This window comes from Stylophora pistillata, chromosome 12 (genome assembly GCF_964205215.1).
Source record: "Stylophora pistillata chromosome 12, jaStyPist1.2, whole genome shotgun sequence".
Taxonomy (NCBI): Eukaryota; Metazoa; Cnidaria; class Anthozoa; order Scleractinia; family Pocilloporidae; genus Stylophora; species Stylophora pistillata.
Window position 1 is genome coordinate 508,622 of NC_142530.1, and position 16,927 is coordinate 525,548.

The 16,927-nt window shown below is 35.8% G+C and overlaps 2 protein-coding genes across 3 annotated transcripts; both read left to right on the plus strand.

Annotated features, from left to right (window-relative positions):
• The first annotated feature begins 13 nt into the window (after positions 1-13).
• LOC111327420 (PAT complex subunit CCDC47) lies at positions 14-8,599 on the plus strand. Its single transcript, XM_022931597.2, has 16 exons — positions 14-261; positions 722-768; positions 1,854-1,907; positions 2,249-2,314; positions 2,491-2,618; positions 2,971-3,017; positions 3,487-3,605; positions 3,961-4,026; positions 4,155-4,256; positions 4,355-4,462; positions 4,855-4,943; positions 5,076-5,137; positions 6,372-6,484; positions 6,722-6,799; positions 7,427-7,516; positions 7,625-8,599. Exons 1-16 carry the CDS (start codon positions 42-44, stop codon positions 7,694-7,696), a joined length of 1,461 nt encoding a protein of 486 aa, XP_022787332.1. The 5' UTR covers positions 14-41; the 3' UTR covers positions 7,697-8,599.
• A 783-nt stretch (positions 8,600-9,382) lies between these two features.
• On the plus strand, positions 9,383-16,801 carry LOC111327382 (ADP-ribosylation factor-like protein 5B). 2 transcript variants are annotated; one of them, XR_002694528.2, is made up of 10 exons: positions 9,383-9,560; positions 11,299-11,359; positions 11,455-11,509; positions 11,946-12,038; positions 12,213-12,296; positions 13,151-13,201; positions 13,515-13,589; positions 14,122-14,147; positions 14,749-15,733; positions 16,587-16,801. XR_002694528.2 is itself a non-coding variant. In XM_022931543.2 (9 exons), exons 1-9 carry the CDS (start codon positions 9,515-9,517, stop codon positions 14,792-14,794), a joined length of 537 nt encoding a protein of 178 aa, XP_022787278.1. In that variant the 5' UTR covers positions 9,383-9,514; the 3' UTR covers positions 14,795-16,801. The 2 variants fall into 2 exon arrangements, 1 of the variants encoding a protein (XP_022787278.1); XM_022931543.2 differs by having other exon boundaries at positions 14,749-16,801.
• Positions 16,802-16,927: the final 126 nt, after the last annotated feature.

Genomic DNA, 16,927 nt, shown 5'->3' on the forward strand with positions numbered 1-16,927 from the left:
ATGAATGGAACTCTGGGAATCTCTTCTAATTTAGTAACAAAATGGCGTCTGTCCGTTCGTACTTCAAGCCTTTCAGGCCTTTATTGATCATGATTTTCTTGTTGCTTGTTGGATTTCTGACGTATATCACTGCTACTGACGAACCAGATGACAATAGTAACGATTTTGCTGAATTTGAAACGGAAGGGGACGAAGAAGATGAAGAAGAAACAGAGGTGCATGGAACAGGCGATCAAGATGAAGATGAAGATGAAGAAGAAGGTTTGAAGAATTTTAAAACGTATTATGTAACATTTTTTAATTCCTGGATAGGGTGATGTGGATAAATGATTTTTTTTTCAGGTAATAACATACTTTCGATTTAACCAGATTTAAAGTCTATAGTTTTCACTTTAAGGACAATCACCAACCACTTTGGTTTTTTGGAACACTGGCTAGCACGTGTGTATGTCACGCTATATCTTTCTCCAACATTGAAATGAAATTTTGGCCCTCGTCTTTTCATGTTTCTCTTTATTATAGGACTACTTCAAACTTTTATGTCATCTCCATTTAACAACCACGATAAATTCTTTGCCAGATAAATTTTCACGTGATCAAGACAAGAACCTGCCTTGGCACGGTGCATAATACAGTGAACAAAGAAAATATGGGAATGTTAAGTAAAATAAAGAATACTTTAACTTAACAAATCTCGCTATTTTTGTTGCAATCTACTTAGCTGATGTTACAGAGGAAACAGATGAGTCAGAGGCAAATGTTGAAGAGGTAAACAGCTGAAACATTGAGACATGATCACATCTCGATAGTTTCCTCCCATTACAAGGTTTTAGTGTTGACATTACTATGGTTAACAACTGGTTAAGACCACAGCACACATTATTGGAGGGAGGTTGCTAAGCTAAAAAAGTGAGCATAAGAGTCACACAAGGCGACAGCTGAGAGTGACTTTAGCTCCTTGAGTACTTAGCAAACTTCCCAAGTGCATCCATGACTGAGTGGTGTATGTTGTGGTGTTGACCATTTGTTTTACAACATAACATTGATACATTGTAGCCAAAGACTTCCCTTTTATTAACACCGAGATCTTATGTGACCAGAAAAAACAAGCATGCAGAAACTAGTCTTTGCATTTGCGAACATCAGCAGCATAAATCCATGGGCAAATGATGGACACTGAATTGAGCTCAAACTTTACTTTGGTTATGTTCTAATTTAATTTTAGTTTAGTCCATTTTCACAGCATTATTTGCAGTGAGGAAGGACTAGAAAGGAACATAGGAACCAGTTGTGCTAGTCCACCCTCCCACCCATCCCACCCCAGGGGAGGACATCCATCACACAGTAATCTCGTGTGTGGGAAATTAACGTCTCCTACCCCTAACCCTGCAGGAGACGGGACCTCCATTTATTCATTCCTATCCGAGAAGACTAGATTATCTAACCATTTCTTGATGTTATAGAAAGGAAGCAAATTCTTCTCAATTATTTTAAGACCCTGAGAGTTGGTCCAGCCGGGGCTTGAACCCTCGACCTCCCGCACAACAGTCCAGCACTCTATCCATTGAGCTAACCGGGAAATTAAGCTAAAATTAAGCTATTAAGCTAAGGGAAATTAAGCTATCCATTGAGCTAACCGGAAAATTAATTATCATTAATTTTCACATGTGAACAATTCTTTCAGTTTGAGAATTTTGATAGAGTTCAAAAGAGTTTCATTAAGTAAACTTTTTTTATTTATAGTTGTTTGTAAAGAATATTATTTATTTACTTGAATTTGAATAAACAAATATTTACCGTGCTTGGGTTTGCAATTTCATATTAGTAATGAATAAATTTTTTATCTTTTTCAGCCAGAGGAGGAACAGGAAGAATTTGATCACTTTACTGATGAAGAAGAATTTGAGGTAATGAAAACATGTCTTTATTTAAATTTATTTTTTGGGCCTTGATTGTTTAGATACTTGTTAACTATTGTTTTGCTTTCTATTGACTCTTTCACTCCTGAGATAGATAGATAGATAGATAGATAGATAGTACTACAGAATGTATGTTATTGGATCAACTAATCCCTTAATAGATATAATTTTTCTTTCTTTGTTACGTATCTAGTTGATATAGTATTGGTGTTGTTAGGATAGATTCTGTCTTGGTCACTCATGCTTAGGGATAAAGTGTAAGCTGATTGTTTGAATTGCCATCATACAGACAAGGTTACTGATAATGTACTTTTCTTTTCCCTATCCAGGGATATAATAAAGAAAAAATACCAAAAGGAAAATCAGGTCCTCAACCTGATTTAAAGATAAAGAAGGTATGTGTCATACGAGATAATCAAGCATGTTTATCTGTCTCTTGCAAAGACATTTACCTTTCTGACATTGAGGTTTCTATTGTAGATTCCTGTTCTTATATGTAAGATAATTTCAAATGTGTTTATCTGTCTCTTGCAAAGACATTTACTTTTTTACATTAATGTTTCCATTTCAGATTCCTGTTCATTTAAGAGCAAACTGGGAGGGATTTTATGCTGAAATTCTAACCTTGGCTGGGCTTGCAGCGTATGCACTTAATTTCTTTGCTGGACGCAGTAAAAACTCGAGGCTAGCAACTGCATGGTAATGTGTTGGTGTGTTTATGAAATGACTGAACAGCTCAGAACAAAAACAAAATCTGATTATTTTTTTTTTCTGTGCTCAAAATTGATGTAGACCCAGAATTAATCATTTCTCACTACAATATCCCTATATGATCCAGCAAATTGGTGATGAGAATATTCAAACTCCGCAGGTAGAAGTTTAGATCTTGATCAAACGGTAACTAATTTAGAAGGAAATGTTGAGCAGCAAGAGGGGAGAATTAATGAGCAGATCTTGAGAATTAAAGGGTTAAGTGTTTGTTTCATGTTTCATGTATAGTTCCCCATTCAACTTGCATCATGAGATTGTTTTCCTTAAATTCAATTCCTAGGTTAAAATCTAACAAAGAACTTTTGGAGAGTAATTTCAGTGTAGTGGGTAAGTTAAACAAATAGATTCTATATCACTGTGTGTTTGTTCAGTACTAGACCACAGATGATGTCAAAATGCGGTAATAACAACAAAGTGGCTCATTGATGTTCTGAGCACAGTTTTACCGATTTCTGTGATCTACTGATGAAAAGACCTTCAGTGACACGGAATTGTAAACCCTTTACAGCCTAACATCAGTATGCATATTCTGTTCTTTATACCTTTCCTAAGGTGCTGATAAGGAGAATTTGTTTAACAATCAAGAGTTGTTATGGATGATCATTTCCTTTGTTCTAATGACAGTAATTCTTGATTCAGAGATCATCCCATAAGGAGAAATAAGATACCAATCACTCTTAGGGGGTAAAGGGATAATGTTCATATCATCTGTGAATTATTATAATTTTTTTTTTATTAACATTATTGCTTTGTATGGTTTCTTTGATTTGAATATTGTTTTATTTGTGATTACCAGGGGATGATGGTTCCAGTGAGGAACCTCAACAAGGTATATTGGTGAAGGAGAGTGAGAGCCTGTACACATTATGGTGTACAGGGAGAGTAGGCTGTGATGGATTACTGGTTGAAATTAAGGTAAAGCAGAAACCTAGCCCAGTAACTTTGCCATTGCTTCAATGACATAATTTTACATTGTCATCATTTTGTGACTTTAAATATTGAAATGGTTGTGGCAATTTAATTTTGTGGCTGGAATAAAAAAAACTGGCAAATTTGGAACATAAATGCTGAGTTAGAAAAATTTCACAACATGCTAAATGACCACTAAACATAGTTTGCAAAATGGTGATTTCAGGGCAAATTTAGTCGCCACATTTTTTTCCAAGTTGATCAAATCAGATGCAGCTCGTAACATTGAATTTAAAAAGGTTATCTGAAGAGGTATGTACCATGGCACAGTTACTCACTGGTCTTTATCTTTCTATTTCAGTTACAGAAGCGTCATGACCTTGTCAGTGTGATGTCATATCTAGTCAAACCAGCCAGAGATACTGTGGTAACTTTTTAGCTTGTCTTGTTACGTTTCATTTGTTTGTTTTCACTATAATCTGTGTTGCTCATTTTCTAAATGTTTTTGACAGCAAAAAGCTCAAGTCCTCAATTTGTTCTTTGTGTTTTGTTTAGACAGTTACAGTGCATATGACAGATGAAGAAATGGACAACTTTGTTCTTGCTGTCCTACCAAAGAAGACTGCTGCTAAAATGCAAAAGGAGCTCCAAGATTTGGTAAGAAAAAAAAATGGCATGATTCACTTGCTATGATAAATTTGTGGTCATAACAAGTGTCTGGTGATATATTTGGTAACACTGCCTTCTTTATGTAGACCTTCTTCTGTCCTGATAAACGTGCTGGACCTAAATATGATTTACCTGGCTCATTTGTTGTGTTAACTGAGTCAGCTGAAGCAGCCAGTGCCATTTTATCATCACAGGTATGACAAAAAAATTAAGTATAACTTTTTTTTTCACTCAAGCTTAAAATATGGGATTGCTATAATTTTGAGATGTTTCTTTTACATGAGGCAGAGGTAGTAGCCTAAAGTCTTTGCCAAGAGTCCTGCATCCAGCTCTTTTAAACAATGGATAAAGCTCAGCATATCTTAGCAATATGTAGGCAGCATGCATGCCATATGTGAATTTAGTATACAACCTATCTCACTGCTAAATTCCCTTTAACTCAGAAGTCCAGGATTAGACAGCAGAATTTAAAGTTTTTAGGTGTGATTCCCGATGGGGACTCACATTCTGCCTTGCATTTGTCTCATACTCCTGAGAAATGTAGACTCATTTTTCTTTAAAATATTTTTGATGTTTCTTGTCATAGATCACAAGAGCTATTTCCAGTGGTGAAGAAATGCTTGACTCACTGATATTTTCTGATCAATATGTGGGTCCCAAGCAGCCTGATGATGAGTATGTCAACTGTGTTATCATTATTTTATAGTTATCATTTTTTAATGAAAGACAAATTTAATATTTTTAGAGCAGTTTTCTCAGATTTAGTTCTCTCTGTAAATTTTTTTATAATATTTTATATCATTTTAGTGACCAGGCAGCCAGTGGAAAAGCTGTTAAACCTAAGAAAGTCCTGCTTTTTAATTTCAAAGGTGAGATTGATTTCTGTCTTGCTACTTGAAAACTCAAATTTCTGTAGTGAAGACAGGTGTGAAACAACTCCATTGAGTTCACAGACAACTTAGCTGAGTTTGAGATACAATGAAATATATGAAGTTCATATATTTTGTACTGCGGTATTAGATACATATGATACACGATCCTCGCAGTAGATAGCGCTATTTAAGCAATAGCGAAAATCAGACCTGAAAAAAATCAGGCCTGTACGTATCATATGTATCTAATACCGCAGTACAAAATATATCAACTTCATATATTTCATTGTATCTCATTTATCACTTTCACGGGTTTATTACGAATCAACTTAACGGCCTGCTCCCAGTTGGCTTGTTAGCTCAATTGGTAGAGCGCTGCACTAGTATCGCAGAGGTCAGTGGTTCGAGTCCCGTACAGGCCTGATATTTTTCAGGTCTGATTTTCGCTATTGCTTAAATAGCGCTATCTACTGCGAGGATTGTGTATCATATGTATCTAATACCGCAGTACAAAATATATGAACTTCATATATTTCACTGTATCTCATTTATCACTTTCACGGGTTTATTACGAATCAACTTAACGGCCTGCTCCCAGTTGGCTTGTTAGCTCAATTGGTAGAGCACTGCACTAGTATCACAGAGGTCAGTGGTTTGAGTCCCGTACAGGCCTGATTTTTTTCAGGTCTGATTTTCGCTATTGCTTAAATAGCGCTATCTACTGTGAGGATCATGTATCATATATTAGCTGAGTTTGTCGACAACTTGGTTGACTTTGCTGACAACGAAGATGAACTTGCCATATTTTTTAGTTGAGAGTGCCAGCAACTGAAGTGAGTTCTCTGGCAAGTTGGAAGAGTTCACTGACTAGTCTGATTAGTTTGGTGACAACTCCAACGAGTTTGCTGACAATGACATTTTGTAAATGACATATACATACGCTACTTTCATGAATGGCTGCCGGATTGATATTCTTTTGTTTAAATTCAAATTAGCTTCACTAGCCTTGCTTGAGATAATGCATTCTTTTGAATTTTGAACTGGAGAATGAGGCCAGAAGGGCTAATTTAAATTTAAACAAAAGAATATCAATCCGGCAGCCATCTATGAAAGTGGTCAATAGCTCAGACTTTTGTGGTCTCAGTCTTTTTGGCCATCCTTAGTAATTATGATGTCAGCTTTTTGGACTCTGTTTTCTTGTAACTGAGTGCTGTTTGTGATATATTTTCAGTGCCTTCCAAAGGGAGCAGTACCAAGTCATCTGATATGGTCAAACTAGAACCAATGATGAAACTTGTTCTTCACTGTATTGACAGGGTTAGACGGTTTAAACTCGGAAAGGAGGTTTGTTAAGCTTTATCTCATTTCTGTAATGTTATGTCAAATGTGTTCGCTTTCTCCTGCTTGCTTCTAGCTTGTTTTCTTGAGTGTTGAGATCTTTTAAGTTTTTTTTCATATGATTTTCCTCAATATCCTTGACTATGGATGGGCTGGTGGGGTAGCAGTTTGTCACCTGTTACCACACTCTGTTACGTTTTCTATTACTGACCCTTGTAACCAACTGTGTTTTGTTTGCTTCAGGCCAAAGCTAAGGCTGACAAAAATCGACGAGAACTCGAGGAAAGTCTACTGAAACAGTCTCATGCTCAAAGGCAAGAAGTGAGTGAAAATTAATGGTAATGTTGGAAATAATCCGATTTTGAACGCTTCTCTTCAGTGCCGAATGGGCCACCTTTGGTTGCATGCACATATTCTAGTTTGTCCACTGTACCCAAAATATCTTTGGGAAGAATACTTTCCTTCCTATGTCTGAGTTGAGAAGAAGTGCTGCCACATGATGTAACAAACTGATAATAGTTGAGATAAGTACTACTGACTGATAAGAGCAAGTGCCTTGGTAACCTCCCTGGCCACATATGCAGAACTAATACCTTTTGTGAGTTGTTCACTCTTCTTTTCCTGTGTTTCTGGCAGTTGGCGTGATTCAAAGTCGAGCTCTCATTGGCTGTTAGCAATATTTTTCTTATAATCGGCCATTTTCATCACATTGGTTTGATCTTGCGACGCTCAATTGAAATGTACTTCAACCTCTGTGGGATTGTTCTTTTGATTTACTTTCATGTGATAACAAGCAAACAAGAGAGATAAGAAATCTTGGGATCAACAAAAAAGTGGGTTTAGTTGTGGCAGTAGTGGCCTTTTTATGAAAAGATTGCTCTGTCACGACTAAAAGTTTGATCATTGAGTAGTTTCAAGGTTAACCGTATTTTTCGTTCACAATTAAAGGCTGCACAACAACGTCGCGAAGACAAAGTAAGAGCTGAGAAAGAACGAATCATGCAAGAAGATGACCCAGACAGGCAGCGGAGGCTGGAGGTTGGTTTACATGGAACTTGTGTGACATGAAAAGTAGTCTACCCAAGGGATGACTTAAGGCTTATTTGATAACATTGAGTGAACATTTCCTTTTCTGGTTTGTTTCAGGAGAGAGAACACAAGAAGGAAATGAAGAAAAGAAATCCATTCAAAGTGAAGCAAGTCAAAGCACGTGGCTGAAGGAAAATTTTGAGAACTTGTTTGATGCTGGATGATGCAAGTTTCTTTTTTTGTCTTTTTCCAAATTTTTCTGTAACACTGTAATTTGCTTTACAATATTTTCAGAGGTAAAATGGAGTTTGTAGAATCATGAACTACCGATTCTAGCCTCTAATGATTAATAGAAGCAAATTAACGTTAATTTTAACAACAGATGTGTTATTTATTTCTTGTTTACATATTTTGGTGTTTTTTGTTACACCATGTCCAGGTTATTTCATATTTTGGAGATTCGTCCCAATTTTCATTTTGTTTCAGTCTTTCATGATTATTACTTGTACAGTCGAACCTCGATTATCCAGACCACTGGGGACTGGCCCGAACAGTCCGGATAATCGAGAGTCCGGATAATTGAAAAGATGAATATTAATGAGTCAACACTGAATACATTTGTAAACCATAACATTTAATTGAGAATCATGCAAGAATGAACCACAATCACAAGCCATTTCTGACTACAATTTACTACTGTGCATGTTAGGTGCATTTAAGATCACTCGGGCAATAACAATAACCTTGCCCAAAATTGTCTTTTGATGCGAAACAAATCCAGTTCTGACTGGAATTTTATAACTCAGTTCGGCATATGATAGCTTTCCTATGGATAATAAATGTGACTAATTAATATTCATGAAAAAGGGGACCAGAAAAGCTAGTCCGGATAATCAAGAAATCCAGATAATCAAGGTTTGACTGTATTTGGTTGTTATCTAAGAACCAAGACTAACTGTATAATTTAATGTTACAAACAGCTGGCTGTCAATCTCTACCCATGTGACCTCATGATTATCATATATTTAATGGCTCTTAGCTGTCTTTGTATTTTTGGTTGTTCGTAATATCATAAAAAGAAGATATAACTGGTTTGTTGCTTGTGTACTTTTTTGGGTCAATAAGACAGGAAGCTGCATCAAAGGGAAGTTGTAAATCAACCGTTTTTTTTTAAGGTGCAAATGCATAAAACCCCAAAGCAGATCAAATGATGTTCATTTGTTTGAAGCAAAAGAAAGGTGCCAGTCATAAAAAAGTTAGTTCAGTTGTAGCCTATCTTCCATCCTTTATGCCTCCAATTTTCCATAACATCAGTGTGATAATAATGCGATAGCCAGATGGTCAGTCGCTTGCCCAAATTCTTCTCTCTCACTTAAAGCATTCCAATGAGCAGACCTCGGCTTTTCTGTGAATTGGGAAATCATGGAACAAAAGTTTCGAGAGCATTGTCGTCTATTTTGAGTCAGGATTTCTGCTTTCTAAAATAAGTGTCTTCGGGAAATAGTTGTGGCGTAATATTAAAGAGGAAGGGATTTTGTGAATCCGGAAAGCTTTGTTAGTCCAGAACAGATGTAAATACTGATAGTTTTCGACTGAATCTCATGCTCCAAATATTTTTAGCACAGAGGTAAAAAAAAATTGTTTTGTTAACCCACTGTCCCTGCAACTTTAAATACATTTCCTTATTTAAACACATCGTCCGGGAACTATAACTCGTTCAAAATACGAACGTGTTTGGTAGTTTTAGTTCACACTAATCAAAAATTTAAAAATAGCTACATCGATTTCCACTTCCGGAGTTACGAACTTCCGGAAACTTCTCTTACTCGTTCAGTTACGTCACATCACATCCATGCGAGGCTTAGAGCATGCGTGATTTGGCCCGACTCAGAGAAGTGTCGATTTCGGAAGTCAAGGTAGTACAAACATCGGCTGAAGAGATCTTTTGCCTAAATCCTGGATTTTGTCCCGATTCCTTTATAATAACGTTACTTTCATGGGCATGAGATGGGACTTTTGTTCGCCAAATTGTTTAGTTGGTTCAGTAATGAAGGTAGGTGTAAAGCGTACGGTTAGCGTGCCCTTGCCTGTAGAAATATCAGAGACAAAATCTTATTACATGTATCTTTGCCTTTTACTTAACCCTACAGGTTCTATTCCATTTTGGATTTACTTTGATCTTTAAATTAAGGAAGATCGTTCTTTATGGCGTTTTCTTCTGGAAACAAATTAACCCCGTAGGAGCCTGTGTCTGCATGTACGTTGTGCATGAATGTGATAATATTTGTGACGAGGGTGCGAGGGCGAATTGAAACTCTTCGAGGAACGATTCGATTTTTGTTGTTATTGTACTCTTTTCCGGCGAAGAAGAAGTAGTGACGTATTCTTATGAACCTAAGTACGTTTCATTGTTTTCGAGAAAGGATACTACCGATTTATTCAATGCGATATTCAAGGACTCGCATCTATCTTACAACAAAGTAGCTAGATTTTTTGAAGAAACATTTCCACATATACGGTATGTTGTCTCCATAAAACGGTAATATAAAACTGGGTAAAGCGATATTTTGGAAGAGTGGAACCCATGAACAACATCAGGCCTGGAATTCCTTTGAGTATATATAAATATTGTTGTACTCAAATCTGTGGTAAGCTAATGGCAATTAGCCGGTGAATATAATAGTTTCTGTTGTGTAGGGTTTCCCCAAATGTACAATTTGCCTAAATAAACATTTGAATCAATAAGGAAATATTGTGGAGTGGTTAGTAAAGTGAGTCAATTCTGTTGAAGTGACGTAATGAAAAAATATTACCCTCATTCTTGCATTCTTTTGATTCCAGTTTTCTGTTGACAAAAACTAAATAAATTTATCATGTAACTTTTTGCATCTAAATTTTGAAAATGAGCACAATTTTTTAACAACTTATTGAGTAATGATCAGCTACTTTCAGATCATACTTAACTTGAACTAGATTCTCACATCATAGAAATTAAACTTGAATGTCTTTGATGAAACATAATCAGTTAATAGTGGACAGTTAAGACTGAAAACTGTTTGATTCGCTCATATGGTTGAAGGGGCTACTTATTCTGAAGATTAGCCCACCAGGGATCAACGTTGTCAGGTTTTATTTGTACTAGAGTGAGACACGGCTCGTTACATCCGTGGTTACATCGTACAAATAAAACCTGACTTATTCGAAGCTGGTCATCAACGGTCGTAAAAATGCAAACATGAAGATAAAGCACTGAGATAGCGAATCAAGGGATCCGACTACACAGAAACACAAATTTTGACTGATAACGCTGATCCCTGGTGGGCTAATCTTCTGAATAAGTAGCCCCATCAATCATAGGAGCAAATCACTGTTGCTATAAATTTTTTTTGAATTGGGGGCTTGGTTCATTTTTGCCAGATATAAAATCTGACTTGAATGAGAACAAGAACGTCATCTTTCTGTTTCAGGGGATACAAATTTTGTAACAGGAGTTTAGGAGTTGATTATTAAGAAAAATTGACAAAGTACAAAATATGATGTACCATTGCTTGCAGTTAGCTACAGCTATTCGAGGCAAGCAGTGGATTGATGCATTAAATTACATATGGACATACAAATTATACTAAGGGGAATTACAATTACAATACTAAGTATAATTAATTATTATCATACAATACATTATAATAGACTTACAGAACTAAGAATTAAGTAGGAATGGTAATGTGGAGAGTGGTGTGACTATATTGAATTGTAGAATAAATTGTGATGCAATAAAAAAAATTTATTTACAGAACACAAGGTGATTATTGTGGGCTTGGATAATGCAGGAAAAACAACAATTTTGTATCAATTGTAAGTATCAAAATTTAGCTTGTAGTAATTTGTTTACACTGAAGTCATGTTTTGGAACTATCTCAATGTTTATCCTTTTCAAAATTGTCTTACAGTTTAATGAGTGAAGTAGTTCATACATCACCAACAATAGGCAGTAATGTAGAAGAGGTAAGCCTACAAAACTAAATATTTTGAGGAGTAGAATATATTGAAAATCTTGTGACACTCATGTATTTATAGTCAGCTGCTTCCTTTTGGCAAGCTTATAAGTGGCCAGATAGTTCTTTCAAGCTGTGTGACAAAATTTTCAATTTGTTTTGAATTGTGCACAGGTTTTTATCAAGTACTGTAAATTTCAAAATATTTATCTTTGGCACCTTTTAACCCTTAATCCCAGAGGTGATGAACAGGTATCTTCTCCTTATTATATCCAGCAAACAAGAAATGAGAATACTTAAACTTGTTAAGTAGAAATTGATATCTTGATCCAACATCAAATTCTTGTAATTAATTTTCATGGTACTGTGTATTAGATAGAGAGGAGAATTCACATTCAGATCTTGGGAATGGTGCATGATTGTGTGTTCTTTTCTTTCAATTTTAGGTTGTATGGAAAAATATTCATTTTTTGATGTGGGACATAGGAGGCCAAGAATCACTAAGATCAGCATGGAACACATATTACACGAATACAGAGGTATACAAGGCTATTTAACTTTGGTGATTCTGAAATAGTTTTCACAAGTACAGATAGTAATTTGCAAAGTTCTCATAACCTCTTTGAAGTCCTGTGATGATTAATGATTAGGGATTTTTTATCATCTTTTTGATAAGAAAATAGCTATTCTTAATCAAGTTGTTTCTCTTTCAGTTTTTAATTTTAGTTGTAGATAGCACTGATAGGGAAAGACTTGCTGTATCAAAAGCAGAACTGTACAACATGTTAAATCATGAGGTAAGATTGTTCAGGAATGTGAAAGAGCCACCATCACTCTGAATGCATGGTGAGAATTCTATGAAATGGGAAGTTGTCAATTTGGAAAAATTAGCCAGTCAGAATGCAGCGTTTGTTAAATTAGTAAAAGCAAAATAAATGGAGTCTCAGATAGTGATTTTAAGTGAACATAGGTGTTGAATCACCCTTGCCAAGGTTTACCCTGGCTGAAGTCTTGAAAAAATGTTTATTTTTATGAATAGGTGGTCAATAAACCTACTTCAGTTTATTTCAAGATGCCCAAGTGACATTTGTGAGTCTTGTCTTCACCTTAGTGCCAGTAGACTGATACCTGACAGTGAAAGATCAGATAGTGGGGGGAGGGGGGGAGGGGATGGGGGCCATTTGAGGTGAATTGCTCTAAGGAACTTGATTTTTCTCAAGCGTTTACCATAACCTTTGTTTTCCCTCCCCCTTCCCAAATTCTTTTTTGGGCAGAATCTGCTTCTGTCTCAGCATGGTAAGTATAAACAGGGGGGGAGGGGTGATCAGTTCCCCACTGAGCTCACCTGTTACTTAGGGGACAAACAATCCACAACTGGATCTGGATGTTATGGTTATTATCATTTGTTATGTTGATGCTGATGTAGAAGTTAATCCCCTTCCTACAAGCAGAATGCAGGAACTGATCACAAGGTTATAAATTAAAAAGTGTTATCTTTCCATGCTTATTATCATTTCATTCAGACTTGGTAGGACTTCTTTAGTGAACTGAGGGAAACAAAGCTGTCTGGTTGTGAGCTGTAACATTCTCCAGTTCTTATAGTACACATTTTTACCTTAATTTCTTTTGCTCTTGTTGTCTGTTGCTGTAGGATTTGAGACAAGCTGGAGTTCTTATATTTGCCAACAAACAAGACATAAAGGTTTGTTCTCTGTTTAAGCAGCTGCTTGATTTTAAGTTTATTTTAAAATGTTACTATCCAAGCACATTTTGGCATATTTGTAATGACATGACTTGTGTCACCTGCAAACTAGAATAATAAGAATGTATGAATAAAAACTACATCATAACAAATTAGAGATCTTTATGATTAACTATTATTTACTTTGGATACAAATGTAACTGCTTTCTGGCTCAGACAGACAGACAACCTTCATTTTAGCACGATAGTAATAAAAGCTATGCAGCTCATGGGGTCCTGCATAAATACTAAACTCGGAGTTATTCTCTCTCAGGGATCTATGAGTGTTGCAGAAATATCAGAACAATTAAATCTTACTTCAATTAAGGACCATGGATGGCATATACAGGTAAATAGTCACTGACACTTTTCTACATTTTAATTCTAAAAGAAAACTAAAGAACCAACAAATTTTGTATGTTGCTCTAGGAGTATCAGTAGATATCTGATGACAAAGCATGTTAAAACTCTTATAACAGCTGGTTGCTGATGCAATAGAAAATTGACTGTTGACCAGAATTTTAATCATGGTTTTGCCAGATTTCACAGTGTTTTTGATAAACTGGTGCTCAGTCATTTTTCAATGACCAGCCTGGTTACTTTCTTTGTTGCACATTCATTTGGTGTTCATTGACCTGTAGATATAATTATGTTTAAGCAAAGAAAGGAAGGTCTTCCTATTTCACTGTGAGGTGAAAATATTACTTTCTAGACAGGTTGGAAACAAACTTGTGGCATCTGAATGATTGAAATAAAAATGTTTCATCTCCATTTTGCCCATGCATGACAGTCGATTTTGATGAGTAAGTGTGTACTAAGCTGAAAGGAATGTCATAGATGAATTCTGTTGACGAGTAATATCTATTTTTTTCTCTATTTAGGCATGTTGTGCCCTTACTGGGGAAGGGTGAGTAAGCTGGTAACTAATTGTTTAGTATAGTTTGTACTGCATTATACTTGGTGTCAGTGTGAGCTGAAGTAAGTTGTCCAGTTCTGGGTATAATTTGTGCTATTACTGTTGTAAAGAAAGATTGAGCACAAATATCTCATCTGCCTTTTGGTAATTTGTCTATAGAATGATATGCAGGAGTCAATTAGGATCCTTAGAGCTAAATTTGTGCAAAGGTGTAGTCTGATCGCCCGGGTGAGTTTAGTCCTGAGAAGGACTGTTGTCGGTGGTAACGACTGACATTTCGACAATCTGTGCAGAAGTCATCATCAGAGTCAAGTGAATGACTTTTGTCAGTAGAATGTTCTTATTCCAGTTCATGTAAAATGATCGGTTGGTTTTGCCGTGATGTTATTGGCTGTAAGACTCAAGTGACACAAGTCAGTTGTGATTGGTCTGTTTCGATCTGTTGGTAAAGTTAGGTCGTTCTTTTTCAGTCGTTTGTGATGTTTATGTCGTGAATGAGTCATAAATTTGTCTATAACAGGATGTGTAGGCAAGTGTGTATTAAACAAACATAAGCTATCAATGACTTATGTTTTTTTTTCCTTTTTTACAGATTGTACCAGGGGCTTGAATGGATCACCAATCATATTAGGAAGTAGACTTGTATTCTATATTTAATGCAAATAATCCAATTTATTTTATATAAAAAGCAGTTAAATTTTTTACTGAAATGACTGTACAGTAACAAAGCTCTCATTTATTTCTCTGTGTACATTAGTCACTGTATTGTTTCTTTTCCTTGTGGGAGTGATACCTTGTTAGTTCTACCAAATATTTATGCACTATGACTGGGTCAATTTTGTCTTCTTCCTGTGAGAAGGCTATCCGTTGGGGGCGTAGCAAGTGTTTTCACCATGGGCCATGTTTGATTTATTCCATTGCTAGCCAGGAAAATCGGTTTGATCATATGAAGTTGAAGCTTTCTGGTAAAATCCCTGGAAAAAATAATTAAAAAGTGAAATGACAAACTCCTATTTGAAGAGCTCTTTGTACAAAGTTCCATCACATAAAAACATATATATTGCATGAAAAGAGAGTATTTCTGATAGACATTATTGAAGATAGGCCACACAAAATGATTCAGAGAAATTAAGTAAATCTTTTTTTTTATTTATTGTAAGAAGGGAGTTTACCAATAGCAATCAGCAAAATACTCAACTCAAATTTCCAGGCTTGTGTCCAAACTCTTTGAATGTGAGCCATCATTGTCTGTTTGTTAATTACACTTTGCAGTATCAAAAGGTATTTGCTTACAGCAGCTTAAATCAAATAGGACTTAATTCAGTCAGCTATCAAACTCCTGTAAATATGATTTAGGTGCTTTTTGAAATAATTGATAGGTGTAGTTTTATTTTGTCTTAGTATGACATTGAATTAACTCCTTAGACTTCTAGTAACTGCTGTAATATTATTAGGCTCAAAATTGTAACTGATGAGAATTTTTTAAAATGATACCTTGAGAATGCAGAAGGCAAAAGTACTTTGCAATGGGCAGAACTTTGAAATGTGGACCAGAAGCAAATTGATTTGATACACCAGTAAGTTTGTGCTTAAATCACAACCTTTAAACCTCAATCCTCTACTAGTATTTATTATACATTCCTAATTCTTTTGTTTGGGAGAATATGTATCCAACTGAAACGTTTTTGCTCACTATGAGATATTTGATTCAGGTCACTTTGGGTCTCGCAAAAGATTTCAACTTTTCTTGAAGGCTGACTTAAGTTTTCAAGGGAAGTTTTATCCAGAGTGGTAAAGCGTGACGGGGTGAATTCTTGTACAAAGGGCTACTGTTTGTATCTGATGGATGAGTACAAACTATGAACAATGCAACTGAATTGTTTAATAATATTGAGGGGGATAACCTGCATTGTTTGACACAAATAGATAAATCTCTGTCAATGTACAGGGCAATTTCTAAAAAGATTTTTTAGAAGAGTTGCAGAAGGAAAAAAATCTTCTGTGACATTTTGTCTCATCGTTTATGGCCTATGCTTCATCCCACTACATTTTTTCAGTAACTATAATTTAGAGCACAGAGGGATGGAATTTAGCTAAAAGGAAAATAATATACACGTTGTCTGGTAAAGTAGATAAATCAAACAACAACAAACATATGAAACATATGTGTGAACTGCGGTTATGAGACGTATATGAGAACGATCCTTCGCAGTAAAGCACTATTTGAGCAATAGTGAAAATCAGACCTGAAAAAAATTTCAGGCCTGTACGGGACTCGAACCACTGACCTCTGCGATACTAGTGCAGCGCTCTACCAATTGAGCTAACAAGCCAACTGGGAGCAGGCCATCAAATTAAAGCAGGCCATCAAAAAAAAAGTAGATAAAGATCGCATACTTGATTTTCTTTTTTTTTATTTTATTTTGATAGGAGAACAAGATATAAACCCGTAGTCAGCGCACAACCGCGGGCCTGAAAATCGCGTTTGAATTAAGTCAGATGTCTTTTCTCTTTCCTTTGAGTAGCTTTTTATCCAGAATCCTAAGTAACGAGCAAGAAATTGTGTAGCGCAGTGTTTTCCCTTTCGGTAAGGAATGTTTCAGTTGACAAACGTTTGAAAATTAAATGTTTTAAAATGAGAATAACGGTGTCAGCTGGTGAGAATTGACCTTCTAGATGCGCGTAGCGGGATTGCGGTAATCAGAACGAGGAAGAACTACTACATCTTGAGAAGACTGGGCGAATTGACATTCCATGGCAGTTTTTGTTAA